The 16,502-nt window shown below is 37.8% G+C and overlaps 1 protein-coding gene across 10 annotated transcripts in view; it reads left to right on the forward strand.

Moving 5' to 3' along the window:
• Nucleotides 1-16,502, forward strand: part of MCTP2 (multiple C2 and transmembrane domain containing 2) — a 153,065-nt gene that overhangs the window by 106,957 nt on the left and 29,606 nt on the right. For 8 of the 10 annotated variants that reach the window (XM_035336133.1, XM_035336131.1, XM_035336135.1 and 5 more), the window contains one exon: nt 187-306. In XM_035336133.1, coding sequence (XP_035192024.1) covers nt 187-306 — 120 coding nt within the window. Of the gene's footprint in view, nt 1-186; nt 307-786; nt 958-14,924; nt 15,131-16,502 lie in introns of those variants that run through there. The other 2 variants (XM_035336139.1, XM_035336138.1) reach the window with 2 other exon arrangements.

Genomic DNA, 16,502 nt, shown 5'->3' on the forward strand with positions numbered 1-16,502 from the left:
TATGGGTGTAATCAGAAAGCAGACAGGAGCTGGAGAGTGTCTCTGAAATAGAAGCTTTATTTGTAATATGTGCCCTGGCATGCATTTGTAGCTTAAATTATCCCTGTTTCTGAAGCAATTGTAGGATATTAGAGTGTTTGATTAAACACCTCTTCTCCTCCCCTCCTCCCACTCAATATTTATCAGATCTTATCGAGAAATGTTGATCGTGTGAAAAAAATCACTATGGCAATATGGAATACAATACAATTCCTTCAGAGCTGCTTTCTCTGGGAGTCCACAGTAAAGAGCATGATAGCATTTGTGGTAAGTGGATTTCTTCTTTTATTGCATGAGGCTAAGTGATATAAGATATCGAGTGTTACCGTGCCTTCCTCTCCACCAGCGTAAAGCCATTTATCGTTTACTGTTATTGGTATTTTGTAGCTACACGGCTGCAGGGTGTACAGATTTCAATGGCAGCCAGGCCAGTGTTTGGCCTGCTGGACATGGAAATTAGACCTTCGGAAATAGTCCTTTTTTTTTTTTTTTTTTTTTTCTTCTTGGTTCAGAGGCTCTTGTAGACCTGCGCTCGGGACACCTGTATCAGTGTGCTTGGTGACACCACCCTGTCAAGGCTTTGACCATGTGACTGTTCTGGACCTTTTTAGAGCTTGGAAATTGGATGTTAGGAAGGGAGGGGGGGTGGCCAAGAGGGTGGATACCAGCTGGAGAGAGATATCTTTGATTTGCATGATGCACTGAGCTGATGGTTGTTTTCCTATCCATCTTCCTTTGCAATGGGAGGCACTTAGCTACAGGTTATCAGTGTCTGCTTTGCATGCTGCCACCACAGAGTATGCTACATGTCCCTGTGGCACAGAAGAAGCTCTCCTGATGTCACCAGTTACAAATTTATTCCCCTCACCATCACAATACATTGCTTTTAAAGAAAAAAAATAAAAATAAAAAATAAAAGGGAAAGCCTGGTCAGTGCGATCTCCCCTCTGTGAACAAAAAAAAACAAACAAGTTCTTCACCTGCCTGTCCCACTTTTCAGTCTTCTCCTTTTTCCTCTTGGTAATAAACACCCCATTTGCAGTTTTCTCATAATCCACTCAAGCACAAAAAGGTTTTGCTTGGTTTTTATTCCGCGGTGTGACATTTTCTTCATGCTTGAAATGTTTGGCATGCCATTAAAGGTTGCAAAATCATTTTGAGGTGGTCCTGAAAGGTGCTTTTTATTTTATTTTATTATTTTTAGTGTTGATTAAGCAAAATAACAGTCACATCTTCAAGATTTCTCCTCCTTTTACTGTCTGAATTATAAGTCACTTAAAGGCTCTTTTGAGGAAAACAGTGTATTTGCTACAGACGAGTAAAGTGAGTGAAAGAAAATCAGAGCAAAGATGGAGAAGCTGTCTTTCACCCTGCAGATTAGAAGGGTGATGTGCATGTAGGAGTAGGTAGGACATGAGGGTCTGTTCTGTGTATTTTTTCTGCTTTTGTTCAAAGCTTATTTAGATGAGATCTAGCATTAATGGTTCAAGAGCTGCTGACTAGTACCTTAAAGTGTTTTCTCCACTGAAGAACAGAGATGCTAACTGATATACTGTAGGATGCACACAGTTACACTAAAAGTGCTAAGAGGAAGAAAACCTAAATCAACTTCACCTTGCCCTTTAGGCCTTAAGATGATGGTTTTCTTGAAACACGTGGAGCTGCTGTGCATGCATATTTGTTTGCAATATTGGCAGCTCTCAAATCCTTCTCTTCATACAGCATGTAGGAGAGTGGAGTCGCTGGTACCTCGCTAAAGCAGATATGGCTGTTCAAGGGAGCTGTATGGTTGTGCACAAGGAAATTGTACGGTTGTGCACACTGTGCTGGAAAGAGGCAGGGATGTAAAATCCCAGCGCCAACATCCTGCCATCACCATTAAGCAGGAATCTAAGCACGTGCTTAAGAGATTTGCTCAATTAGGAAACAAAATACTTGTGAAGTTATAGCTGTGAAGTTCAGTTTTCTGAACTTGGGAAAAGTTTGTAAGTGGTAGAGAGGCATAAAAAAAAAAAAAAGAAGGTGGGCAAGTGAGTCCACAGGAAAAGGAATTGATTCCAGGTGAAAACAAAGATGAACAAAAAGATGGAAGGTTACAAATTACAGATGTTAACATCTTTACTGGGTAACATAATGCTCCTGGTTTCCTACAGAAAGTCAGTAGTGGGACAGGAATAAAAATACATGACTAAGAATACTAAGAGCAGATTTCTTCTACAAACCAAAAGTGAAGTGTATTTGATTTTTTCCACATGGAAATAATTCCACTCAGGCATTTATAATGAAGTGCTAATTCTCTGTCTCTCACTATTTCTAGTATGTGCATTCATAATTGTGAAAATATGTACACAGTATGATAGGTGCAGCATCTGTACTGCCCTGCCCTGCACTTGTAATCCACTCTTAACAGTTTAAATAAAAGGTGTATTAAAATGGGATTGTTTTAAAATAATTCCCCAGAAAATAGTATCTATATGCCTTCAGTACCTGGCTTTGAAAAAGCTTAGCCTGTACAATATTTGTCCTTGCTAACATCCCACTTGTATCTGACATTCAAAACCAGAGGCAGGGAAAATGCACAAAGCTCCTCACGCATGTGAACCTTATTTTCTTAAGCTATCAAACTAAAAACACCACCAGATGGAAGAAAATATTTTTAAGAGATCATCAGAGCATTGCAATAGGCAAGGACGCAGACTCTTACACCTTCCTGTTTTAGTCTTTATTACAGTGCACCTCCCTCCCCATTAGTGCTGACAGCTTGCAAGTGTGACAAGGACATTTGCTGCTACTTCTGGGTGCGCAAGAGAAAAAGAATGGAGAGGAAACAGGACAGTGCAGGCAGGACACAAGCGAATGAGAAAAATGATGTTGCGATGTTTTTCTTATAAGATGCATCATCCCAAGCTAAACTGATTTTTTAGTTTGTATTTGTGAGAGTAGGCAGTTGAAGAACTTGACTATGTTTTCTTTTTTTTTCATCCAGTATAGAAATGAAATCATATTTTTCATCAGCATTTTCAGGTTTAGAGGTTTTGGAAATAGGGTTGAATAATGTGAGGCTAAAATTCACTTCCTTGTCCAGTGCTTAGAGGGATTAGTGTGAGTTGTGTTACACAAGTGCTAGGATAAATGTCATGGGTCAGAGGAAAGTCATGTGCAGGCTTCCTGGATTATTTACATTGTAGACGTCATTATTGCTCTGGGAAAAAAAAAAAAAAAAAAAGATACGGAAATTGTTGAAATTGTTGCTTACAGCGTTCTTATACTGGGAGAGATCTCAAGTCTTTGTCCATGTACTCTCCTTCTTCTGATCTATGAGCATACCCCTCAAAAAGGGCTTTATTTTGAATGTACCCAAAAGCATACCATAATATACCTCTTTATGGATGTTCTTGTGTGCCTGACAATCTCCATATCCTATCCTGGACAACTTGCTACCAGTTTCCACAGCAAATACTGTGGTTTTAGCCTCATCCTCATCATTCCTTCCTTTTGTCACACCTTTCTTTATTGAGACATTGCTTCCATGTTATGTTAATGGTGTCCAGAAAGCTGCTTGGTGAAATGTGCCTAAGGGAACGTCTGCTTACAAGTTGTCTTGTGTATCTGTGTGATAATAAGCTGTTTGTTTTTCCCCTTCGTGCATATGAAAACTTGTATTACCTTTCCAGTGTGCTTTTAAGCTGAATTCCTGCTTCTCCCTTCCACATGCACTCTCCCTACCTGCTCTGCTCCCTCTCTCACCGAGTTGGTTGTGGAAGTTAAGTCCATAATAAGAACTGAATCGTTCCTACTGCACAATGTGTATTTTAAAAATATTTTAAAAGTTAATTTTAGTCACAGAATGATTTTCATGAGGAATTATGCATCATTGCACATTGTGCTTGTGATTTTATACAACATAATTACACCTTCTATTGACAGTTTTCCTCTGCATTAATGGTAATTATGTCATTTAATGAAATTACAGTAATTGCATTAAAAAAAAATCTATAATCTGGTGCAAATTAAAAGGATATATCGACTGGAATTTTTACTATCGTATTTTTTTTTTTTTTTTTTGTGAAGTTTGCATGATAGCCACAAGACATTGACAGGATCAGGCAAACGATGGGAAACCAGCCACCAGTGCACCTCCAGAGTGACTGGCAGTGCTCGCCACTAGTGTGCTTCAGGGTCCCTGCACACAAACCCACGCCAGCATCCTTCATTTTTACTGGCAGCGTGTCCCCCTGCATCAGGTTCAGGCCTCTGCGAAGCAAGGCTGCTGCCAGGGTGGGTATAGGTGTGAGCAGTTTTTCAGGCTCTGCCCTAGCTGGCAGCCAGATAGCGAATGCAGCATGGGCAGTGTTTATTTTATTTTGCAGTGGCATTGCAGGGGGGCTGATAATTCTTTTAAGATGGATTAATACCAGGAGGAAAACATGATGATGCAACATAATGCAGTCAAAATGTGGAGTTTCTGATCAAACTGCCTGTAGTTATTGAATACTGGGAAGCAGGGAAACTGATAGACATGGGATTATTTTGGAGCAGTTTGGGCTTCCCAAAAAGCCAGCTGATAAAAGAGCAGGGAAGCCCTGGGGCTTCTGGATGCTCAGTAGAGCTGCTGGGAATTGTGGGTGCAGCAGCAGACACAAACTTAAGCTTTTTTGCTCCTAGCTGCAGAGGTGGGATTTTGGCACCCTTCTCTGATTCAGAGCTCCAAAGCTTTTTGTAAATCCTGAAAGAGCTGCAGGATGCCCACTTTCATAGTGCTGGGCTCTTGGAGCGTGAGAACTGGATGCCGTGAGGAGTCATGGGGTGAGCTGGGTGAGGCTGCCCTTTGCCAGTTTGCCTCGGTCCTAATCTAGGATAGCAGGGAGAGAGAGTTGAACCCATGAACTGTGCAGCCCATGAACTTCTGGGCATCTCTGCTTATTACGGGATATAATACGCAGCCACTTAAGCTTGTGATATGAGAGCTGGATCTGAGCCCAGCTGAACTCATCTCATAGAGGAGACACCAACCCAACTATCTTACTAGACATGAATAATTTTTAATCCCTGTTGAGCTGGGTTATATTTATACTGGTGGTTTAAAGACAAAAGGCCATTAGCTTGTTGACAGTGTCCTCTAAAATCACTAATTACACATCAGTAAGAGGGATGTTTTTTCCCCCCTCAGGAAAGATATTTAACTTAAAATCCAAGCCTTCTGGAGTTAACATGGAGTAAGTCTTTCATTCTGCATGTGGACAAGCATCTTCATGTTTTGCCTAGACTTTTCCAAGCAAAGCAAAATGTTCCAGCCCAGTTCCTACTGAATGTAATTCAACATTGGCCATGACAACAAAATACTGGTAAAACATCCAGTTTAACTCATGTGTTGTTTTGCAACACAGTGGTATTTTATTTATTCATTTAATTTTTTGGTGGAAAGGGAGTTTTAGATCAATAAAAGGAAGTGTTTGGGGCAAAAGTTTTACAGGGAACATGTGAAATCTATGGAGAAATGAGAACAATGAAATCTGAATGATTTAGGATGGAGACTGAGTCGCCAATCGTCTCTTGGACCTCTGGCCAACCAAACAGAAGGATAGAAGATAAGTTTCAGTGAGACTTTACTTCTGAATTACCAGTAGATGGTAACATATCTCCTATAGGAAGAGGGAGGATGATGCTCTCTCACATGAGCTTCTGTATTTCTTATTTGCCCTGTGAATTTTGAACCAGCGGTTCTCTGATACAAAACACAAACCGCCTCACCATTACTACATGTGTAACTGATGAGAAGGGTATAGTTTTTATTTCTACTTTTATTTATCCTCATAGCTGAAGATGAAATATAAATCACTGTTCCCAAACTAGTTGGGAACAGCATTAAAGTAATGGTAGATTAAAATGTCTCCACATTAAAAAGCTAAATAAAATGAATAGATGTAATCCTAAAGAGAGAAGAATGAGTATTCTTCAAACAGTGAATAGGGAACTTGGAAAAAGAAAAAGCTTAAAAAAAAAAAAAAGGAAAAGAAAAGTATTAATGCAAAAGAGATGGTCCTCACTTGTGCTTTACTGTAGAGCTTTTGCTGAGGGCTTTTCTCAACCCATTTACAGCTTGTGCTTTGTCACAGTTTTAAAGAAGCAATCGGAAAAGAGATGAATGTAGCCCCTTTTTAAATAGGAAAGCTGAGGAATAACACTCTGATGCATAAATAAATAAATAAATCTAGACTAGAGCTAGCACTGGAAGAGCAGTCAGAGGCAGTGTTTTGAGAATTTGGCATAGTAACTAATTCTTCAGAGTCCCTAACATTTCCTCTGCTCTTTGCCTCTGTAAATCCCTGGCAAAGTCACATCTTTAAAATTATTGTCTTGAACTCCCGTGAAAAGGCTGGATCAGAGGTATGTTTTTATTTCAAGCTATTATATCCCTGTAAAAGCATTTTTCTAATGACAGAGGAAACGTTTACATCCTGCTTCCTCCACATTGCTCATGCCACTGCCTGTGAAAATTCAACATTGTGCATGCAAAGCTGTTCTGAGCACGTTACCTGACACATGCAAGTAACTGCTCGGATGAGAAACAGGCTTCTCTGGGCAATTAAACGAGATGGTTTTGCCCTTCTCTGGGCAATTTTACATTTCCAGTATTATTCTTTTGTGGTTGAGGGGAATATGATTTAAGCTTGAGATCCTGGGCTTTGCTTTGCTGCAGCAGTTAAAATTCCTGGAATAGCAACAGTAATATTGATGATGCTGAGAGACACACAGCAAAGTAAACACATGTTATTTCCAGCTCTTTAAAAAATGCAAGAACAAACAAGGACAAAGTTAATAGGGAAATAACCACTTAGAAGCTTGACAACACTATAAACAAGGCTGAAAAAAAACAAAGTTTGAAGCTTTGGAGCCAGGGTGAGATGGAGCATAGCAGCGACTGATACCCAGCTCCTTTTTTCACTCTAAGAAGGCTAAGGTGGTGTTACGTTTCTAGCTCAGGAGTTCAAGGTTTTGCTTTTTACCAGTGAAACTTAACAAAACAAAAACAACAACAAATGTTTTGCATCTGAGGAATAATAGTTTTTTCCTCTGGGCCTGCTTAACAAGGCACCCTGTAAAGCGAGTCCCTTGCTTTTGGGGTTGAGGAGCTTCGATAGCAATGCTTCTGTGCTGTGCATGCATCACATAGGAGCAATTCCCTCAGCCCTGGTAACGAGACCCCCAAGCCCCTGCCTCTCATTCTTTCTGTAATTGCTTTGCATTGTTGTTACTTGACGAATAAAACCTTATAATACATCAGTTGTGTGTGTCGTAGAGTGTTCAGGTAAAAGCCCAGTTCTTTCAGAAGAAGAGCGTTTGTACAGTTGGTCAGCAGGAATGTGTATGCAGGCATCCAGTAAAGAATTAAGGTAATGAGTAAGAAATTCAGCCTTGTTATAATGTACAGATATATCCTTAAGTAGCACCTAGAAGGTGCCTATATTAACATACAAATATCTAGCTATCTGTCTCTAGACCTGGATTAGAAACATATATACATATACTATATATATATGTGTGTATATATATATAAAGTGTTTGTGTATATACATATATAGTTTTAATCTGTTTGGCTAATGGCAGCTCACATAGACAACCACAAATGAGCAAACATTTTCATTTAAAAAAAAAGGTAAAAAAAAAAAAAAAAAAAAAAAGGGCCCTTTATAACTAAAACCTGAACTAAATGCATCTGAAAACAATTCTGACTGGCTTTCTGCTCAAGTTGTGACCTGTTGGAGAACTCTGCTCGGCGCTTGCGTTTCCAGCTAATTTGATATTGCCTTTTTTGTGGCTGAAGCTTTGTCATTTGTTTCTAAGCTGTCATTTTTATTAGTCTCCCTGGCTGATCTTTTTGGGCTCTCGTCAGGTGGTGTATGTTCTCCATTGTCTGCCTGGTCTTGGCAAGCAGTAGGTCCTTTTATTGCCATATGACGTGGGCGTGCTTGCAGCAGTAGCCTGTAATTATACCCACCACAGGTGACAGTTACAAGAGAGCTTTGGTAATAATTTTAGCAGCCTGATCTGATGTTTATGAAGAGAGAACCCTCTTTGTGGTCTGGCTGGAGTTTGCTATATTGTATTGTACTTTAGCTGTTTGATTTATGAAGCCCTTTCTTTTTTAATATATAACGTCTTGTGTCTTTTAAAGTCCTGAAGTTTTGCTAGATTTTTGTTGCTCTTATATTGTTTTGTACGTTTGGTATGTATTTTTGTATATCTCGTATTTATTTTGCTTTGTCTGGCAGGGTAAAATTGTACTCTTGCTTGTTATTAATTTTATTTGTATATTCGGCATTGCTGAACTCCTGTTTTGAACCTCATCTTAGCAGATACATTGTGTTCTACTTAGGAGTCTAGGTAGAGCCTTTTGCTCAGTTTTTTGTCCTTTCTTAAAAAGAAAGAAAAAAGAAAACTATTATATAAAGCTCAGATTTGCTATCCACAAAGGTGTCATAGGCTCTGTTACTCTCAATAGGTTTGCAAAACTTTCATGTACCAAAGTTTTTTTTGGTCCTCATTCTTATTGCTGTCTTACAAATCTCCAACCCGATGTTAGGAATTTGCTGCAAAAGATCTGCCAAAGACTAAAAATGCACAATGCCTAAAAGTTGGCTTTTCTGTAGTTTTTTTGCTGTTTTAGACCCTTTAGAGGAACTTCAAATTAAATGTCTAACATTACTAAATTTGTGAGAAAGCAATAATTTGTAATTCCTATCAATTAATGAATAGGTTGACAAGCAACAGGAATTTGTTACAATTTGCCAGTTTATCTGGTCTTAAAGAGATGATATTGCATATCAAGATCCAGTCATTTATTTCTCCAATTTGTCTGTTGTCTCTCCTGAAAGCTCACTTTATTCACAGATTAGAAATTATTTAAATGAAAGTGAAATTAGTATTTCAAATTTAATGAGGATTATATCTGTGCAAGACTCATGTTAAACAGGAGTGAGGGAGACAAAGAAACTACTTGCTCACTGCTACTGGAGATAACAGAATTTCAGAAGGTTTTGTGTAAAATTCCCAAAGTTTGGCATGGATGTGCAGTATGAAAACTGCACGGGGAAAAGGTATCCAGCTCAGCCCAAGCAATTACTGTTCTTGTTTCTTGACAGAAAATGGTAGGAAAAAAAAAAAAAGGTAGGAAGGCTGTGGTATCTATTAGGAAATTACATTTTCATTAGAAGTAAAAAATCTTTTGCTTTCTTAATGTGCCGCCCCCCTCCAAGAACCCAGGTGTACTGATTTTCCTTCGATCCAGATCTGCTTGGTTTTGTTTCATTCACATTACTTTGTGCTGGTATCTCAGAAAGTACTTTAAAACACTCAGTTTTACAGAAAGATTTTAGGCATTGACTATTACCTCCTCTGTTATCAGTGGAGTAACCCTATTAATACTTTGTGTTTTTTCTTCATCTTTTTCTTTAAAAAAAGTTGAGTCCTTTATTTATAACACGTTAACTTAAAACAGTGCATTCCCTGGGAATAGGCAATTCTTATTCTTTTAAAGTGAGGGAATAAGTAGAGACATATGTGTAGGTGGTTTGAGTCACTGCAAGTCCATTTACTTCAGCAAACCTCTGTTATTTAACATTGGTTAAAAATTTCCATCCTCTGTAGAGCAAATCCTGCTTGAATATGACTAGCAGGTTTTCAGAAGAGGAAGAAAAATCCTGTAGGTGGCGATGGCCTCTCATGAATGAGCCAGCTCTGACATTCATGCTTTTGTCAGATTTTTCTGGCAGGTTTTCTTTTTCTTGCTTGAACTATTTTATTTTTAATTTAATTCACCAGTTCTCTCAGCGCTAATCTAACACTAGTTGCAGAAATGTTGACAACTGGAAGAAATTTCATATTTGAAGGTAACGCAACATTTTGGCTTTTATGATGGAGACAGATGCACCTTGAGGGGTTTCTCTTAAAGCATTCTACTATTATTATTATTATTTTTTATGAACGAGAGTTGGATCCTTTGCAAGATCTGAAATAAAAAGGATCAGTATAGAAACTGCAGAGCAAAGACTTTTTTTTTTTTTTTTAATGTTTTAAGAAGCCTGTTTTTTTACTTCCCTGCACTAGCAACTAATAATTGATTTGACTGAAAGGTTAGTCTTAAGCATCTGGGAAGTTCTTGGGTGTTGGACATAAGGTTGTTTAAGGATAGCAGTAATAATAAAAGTACCCCACAACAGAATAATTCTTCTGTTTTTCAGCATTCACTGGGGAATAAAGCTGGAGCACTGGTCTAACTGCAAAATCCCAGAAATCTGATTTTAAAAGTCTGTTCTATTGATTGTTAATAAATTTGACTACTGCCACAGTAAAGGATTGCACTGGCACCAGTAGCATCCCTGAGATTTTATCTCTTTCCCCACCGCTTCATTAGAATTAAATATATTAGTCTTAATTGTCAATCTACATTGTACTCAAGCTTAGCTTGGTTTCAGGTGCTTTTTTGTTTAAAAGGCAACACTGTGATTTTGAGAAGTGTTAATAATTATGTAAGACATGCAGTGTTTTGTACTTGTATAATATGTTGATTTATTTGAGCCCTAACTTTACCCACGGAAAGCTAGCACGTTTAATAAGAGATGAGTGTGGTACGTGAGCACAAGTGTCCACAAGAAATACACATATAAAAATAACAAAGCAGCCTTCATGTGCTCTGCTAGTTGAGATTCAGAACTTTCTACTTGCTTTTTGAGAGAAGTTGCTGTCTTCTGTACTTTCCTTCAGCTTTCATCTTTTAATGGAATAGAGGAGCTGCACAGCTTTGTATCAGAGCCAATTGTCAACTTTCATTAGATGCAGTCTATTGTTTGTTCAGATTAGAAATAACTGCATTACACTTTGACTTTGAAGGCTTGTTTGTTTTTAAATATACTAGGTATATGTGACCTTTTTGTCATTTTTGATGCACTTGGTTTGACAAATTTGAGATACACATTTAAAGAGCAGCAACAAATATTTGCAATGCATGTACTTCACAAAAGCCACTTTTTGTAGTTCTAGAAAAGTAAAACAAAATCCTGCAGCTAAAGCAAAGTATTAGTAAAATAATATAAACTGTTGTTAGCTAGCATTGTACCCCAAATATATCGCATGGGGGTGGGGGGGATGCTTAGTGAGACTGCAGTGCTCGTTATTTAGCAGTGGGTGGGAATCCAGCTAGCTGGTCTTAAAATCCCATTATGAATTGTCCATGTGAGTGTTCAGACATGGCTTCTGTCAGAACATAATGGCAAGGAAGCCTAATTCCATTAAAAAAAAATACACCGAGCAACTTTTCTTAAAATGTTTAGAATATTAAATGAGAAACATATAATTGATACAGTAATATTAGCATTTTTTTTCAGAGAACATGCCCATGAGGAATTAGATGGTGACTTGTTCTAGCAGTTAAGAAAACTCCCCCAGATGCTTTCTTGTGCACATTTGGGAAAATTATTTGCAATGATGTATTTCAATTTCCTTAATAAACTAGACCTGTCTTCCTAATTCCCTTTCCCTCAAGTGCCTCCATAGGGGTTAAGAAATAAAGTATTTTGAAATTATTATCAGATAACTGTTTCTATGAATAACGAACTAATCTATGCCTTTTAAAAATAGATTTATATTCAATAACTGAGAAGTAAACAGTGTTGACAGAAAGAAAATATGAGATTATTAAAAATGAAGACATTTTGCAGAGCTACTCTGGGTTTTATTTTTCCTTTTTTCTTTTCCTGGGAAGTAATAGCTCTGTAACAGCATGCACTGCAATGGCTTTCCTGCTATTCTAAAATTTGTGTGAATACTGTTACAGACAGTGGTCCTTTAGTGCCCAACGCACACTGTCTTGTACACTGATACCTGTAGTAGCACATACGGAGTGACTATGAGATCAAATGCTCTGGTTAAAAAGCCTTAGGGAATCATTATGTGTCTGAGGTCTGATCTATTGTCTGGGAGGTCGGAGAGTGTTAATGCACTCTGCAAAGATTAGACTCCCTCTCTAATTGCTCCAACACTTCCTTAAAGGATTTAAACAGTCGGGAAAGGTGATGCTCCATGTCAATTTTTGTCTTCTGACAGCTGTTGAAGTTTATCTGTCTTTCCACGGAGACCACTAGATCACATAAACCAGGCAGTGTCAAAAACATAAACCCTGAATTAGGACTGAGAACAACGATTGCAATTATTTACAACTTTGTTATTTCAGCTTTTGAATACTTTTAACATTAGGGTTGGGATTGACCTTACAGGCTATTCTTTTTCATTTGGTGATGGGAACTCCCTAAATCCCAAGAAAAGTTTAACTTGCTGAGTTTGTTGAAAAGCCACTCTTTTAATTCCAAAGTGGATCAGACTATCTGTGCTTCTTATAGCATGGTTGATGCTTCCCCACTCTATGCTACCAAGTCAGTACATGGAACAGCCACTCTAATGCTGCTTGTTTATATGATGTGCAGTGCTATAATCTGAGCTACTGTCAGCCACTCATTGCTATTTATCCAAAACTTTTCCTTTCCCAAACAAAATTCAAAAAGGGCCTTCATTTCCCTTGGTCTGTAGAGCCCAAGTCACATATAGAATAAATAAATCAGTAAAGCAGTAAAGCTCCTGCAGAAAAGCTTTTCTGCTGCTTAACCAGCATGTCCACACTGACAAGACCCCAGTACTGGTTTTACAAAGCAAAACAGAGATTTGTCCGATGGATCAAAGCTTTTTAAAAGAGGCAGCTTATAGGTCTTATTATTCTGAAATCTAGCTATTTAAAAATTAGCTGGAAGCACCAGGTAGTTTTGTTGCCGGTTAAAGGGCTGATCTATTGTAGTGGTTTATGTTCTCTTGCTTAGAGAAGCACCTTAAGAGTTGAGGGTTGGAAAAGGGTGAATGTTACTAGAGAAGGAGAAACATGGTTCAACAGTGAGAGAACTTTGGAGCATTTAATATTTCTACAGCAGGGCCATGGTATCCTGATGTTCACAGTAGGATAACACTGTTGTAACAAGAGGGGAATTTGACCCATCTTTTAAAAAAAATGGCCATTCCTGCTTCACAGACAGATGTGAGCATGTCCCATTTTACCGCAGCTCACACAACACCACAGGACCTGCCAAACAGAAAACCACCCAGTAGGGTGTTTTTCCCCCCCTCCCCCCTTTTTTTTTTGGTGGACCGGAGGCTTTAGAATTTGACAGTGTCAGTGGTTTGCTAGTCTTGTAGCATCTAAATATGTTGATATATCTAAGCCATTTCACACACAAAAATGTATAAATATGACCTATATAAATATATATATTTTAATGCATCTTTTCTAGACTCTGAGCAGATGACTAATACAGCTGTTCAAAGGGGAAAATGATTTTTTTTTTTTTTAAAAAAAAAAGCCCTCTTGGCTCTGAATCGGAAATTGAGGAGCAGAATTCATCAAGTGTATTCTGATCGTTCTCACATGGGTAGTTCCTCCTTCCTTTCCTGCATAGCATGTTCCTTTGCACTGTTGCTATATTACATGAAATGTTTCATCTGTATATAAAAATTAAAAATTCAAACAAAAATCTGGCCCACATGAAGAACAGGCCCTTTGGGCATATGGTTCATTATGCATATTCGTTTAATTACTAAAACACTTGGGATGTCTCTACTGCCCTTGCTTTCAACTTGTAAAGTTGGATCTGTTTTGCAGCACAGAATATGTTGAACAGGCATGTGTCATAAAGGACTTAAGTTTTGTCTTATTTAAAACTCTATATAATGTTCTTGGCTGGACTGTTAGAATTCACTGAATATTAGTTCAATCCACTGCATCAAAACAACAGTTCAGAATCTCTTTTCCCTTAACACCTTCTCTAACCCCAAAAAGGCAAGTTTTACAGTGGTTAGTTCATAGCTGTGTTTACTATCAAAGTAACACAAGACTAAGGCTTTAGATTTCAGGCGCATTCCCCCAAAGCACCTAAAGTCGCACGTTGAAGCTGTATAACTTTTATTAGCTAAGAAGGGATTGCTGTGATAGTGTGACTTTAATTGATTTTCAGGGCAAACAGGTGGTGATGGTTTAGGCATCCCCTGGTCTCCTGCCATTCCTAATTTGGAGCTGCACATATAATGGCTTTATTAAAATAAACAATCTTCTGGCTTTAGTTTTACCTGAACAGCTGCCTGAAATTGCAAGAGTCTTGCAACTTTTTTTTTTTTTTTTCTTTTATTGTTCTGTGTTTTGGAAAGCAAGATGCTATAGGTCTGTTAATGGAAAATCTCTATTACACAGTGATGTTGTCAATACTTAGGATTTTTTTTTTTTTTTTGGATCTTTGCTGTTGTTGTTAACATACTATAGCAACATATTTAGGATATAGTTACAGTGAGTATCCCAGTCATCTTCATACATTTGTTCTGTAATGCAGCAATTTTGTCTTTCTGCGGATTATAAACCTGCTAAAATTATTTAAGTGCATTGAATCACTCTGACTGTTCTGAGCATTCATTGTGTGCTTGTGAGATGTGGGGAGGACTGGGATTCGATTATGATTTTTTGCTCTACTCTTGACTGTGGAGAATTGGTGTCGGGTAGATGAAGGGTACTTCTGGGCTCTGGCACGGTGTGGCTGATGGAGGCTGTGGTGGGGAACCCTGTATGCACACAAGAGAATTGTCTGAAATCCTTTGCCTGAAAGGATGCCATCTTTCTGCATTCTTTATAAACGTTTTTAGATTTCTGTTTTTCTACTATGGGCTTAGTGGGATTTTTAATTTTTTCGGAATATTTTTGGTAACTACTTAACACCCCCCAAAACCAAACAAAAACAAACAAGTAAAAAACACAACGAAGAAACCCAAACCAATGCTTTGCTCCTTCTGCTCTCTTTCAGTCTGGAAGCAATGCTAAGACTGGGGGTTTTGGAGAAATGCATGCCAGACAGTTATGAAACGTTTCTGTGCACAAATACCTCTATATGTGGGTTTACTGCAACCTGATTTTCTTTCCATGCCATATCTGGAGATTGCCAGGGAACAAACGTTGTGTGATTCTCCTGCCACTGTATTCTGAATTAAGTCTAATTAAATATGCTCACTTGATTATGAGTCCTTTTTGCTTTACTCATTCATATCTATGAACATGAAGGAGGGAAGGCATTAAGGTCATTTAAACATATTCCTTAAACGTCCCATTTGCTACCAATTGTAACCCAATGTTGATTGTCCAACATTGAAGAACACTTTCACCGCATACTATTTCCATTTACTGTACAGTTACGTCATCATCTGACCCTTACCGCTAGTGTTTCTCACAATGTTAACAAATATGTCTCCAAACTAAGTGGACATTTATCAGCTTAGCTAATGATAATTTTTTCATGACCCTTTTAAGGTGTTCACCTTATCCAGAATAAATAAAATTAACCTACATTTTTTCCTCCTTTTAAATAGCACAGATATTTTTTCTGACACTTACTGGAATAATTATTTACTATAGGATTAGGCTTTTAACTTGCATAATGCCTGTCTTCCCTGAACATAGATCATAACTTTTTCTGTATGAGAGCAATTCTGAAACTATGACCCTACTAATACAACCAAAACATTAGAGATAAAAATGACCAATTAATTTAGCTACAATATAAAACAACATATTTTTGTTTGGCATGCCTTCCTCCCCTTTGTTGTAAGATCTTCCTTCGTTGCCTTTGTCTGTCATAGTTACCCCTTTAGAAATAGCATGCAGATTTATTCCCCTGACCCACTCCCAGTGGATTACCCCGAAAGATAGAAAACTGTTGCAATTTTTCTTCCCGTAATTTTTAAGCTTTATTGCTTGAGGGTCTTTAACTGTATTTTACTTGGCTCAGGAAATGTAAAATACATTAGATAAAAACATGAGGGAAAAATTAGACCAGTAAGCATGCTAGCAAACAGCTATTTCTTCAGTGTCTGCAGTCTGAAAAGATGTGAAGTCTTTTATTGTAAAACCGTTGTGCATATATAAATATAGAACCCCCAAACAACTGGTGTTGTAGTTGTTTTTGTTTTGATTAACTTCTTTTGAGGCTAGGGATAAAAAAGGAAGTGCAGCCACAAGAAAACTGTATGGAGGCATCCTGTTAGACTTGTGGTGGGCTGCTCTGCTTTGGGGTTTAAATGAGTATGTCCTAAAGGAAAAAGTTGATACCCTATTCCAGATAAACCTTTTCGTGTTGAAAATTGTTTGTGGTGACATTTGACAGATAGTCTTCAAATATCTGCAATGCAATATATAAATTTTAATTTACATATAAACATAAGAGGTGTGATGCATTCATTGAAATAAACTTGAACCAGGCAGCTCTTACTGACCCCTCATTAAAGAAAAATCTCTAAGGATCTTGTTTTTAATTTCCTGGACTGGCTAATCTCATTAATGTAACCAAAATAATCAAAATAAAGGAAAACCCACTTTTTTTTTTTTGGGG

Source organism: Oxyura jamaicensis, chromosome 10, assembly GCF_011077185.1.
Source record: "Oxyura jamaicensis isolate SHBP4307 breed ruddy duck chromosome 10, BPBGC_Ojam_1.0, whole genome shotgun sequence".
Lineage (NCBI taxonomy): Eukaryota > Metazoa > Chordata > Aves > Anseriformes > Anatidae > Oxyura > Oxyura jamaicensis.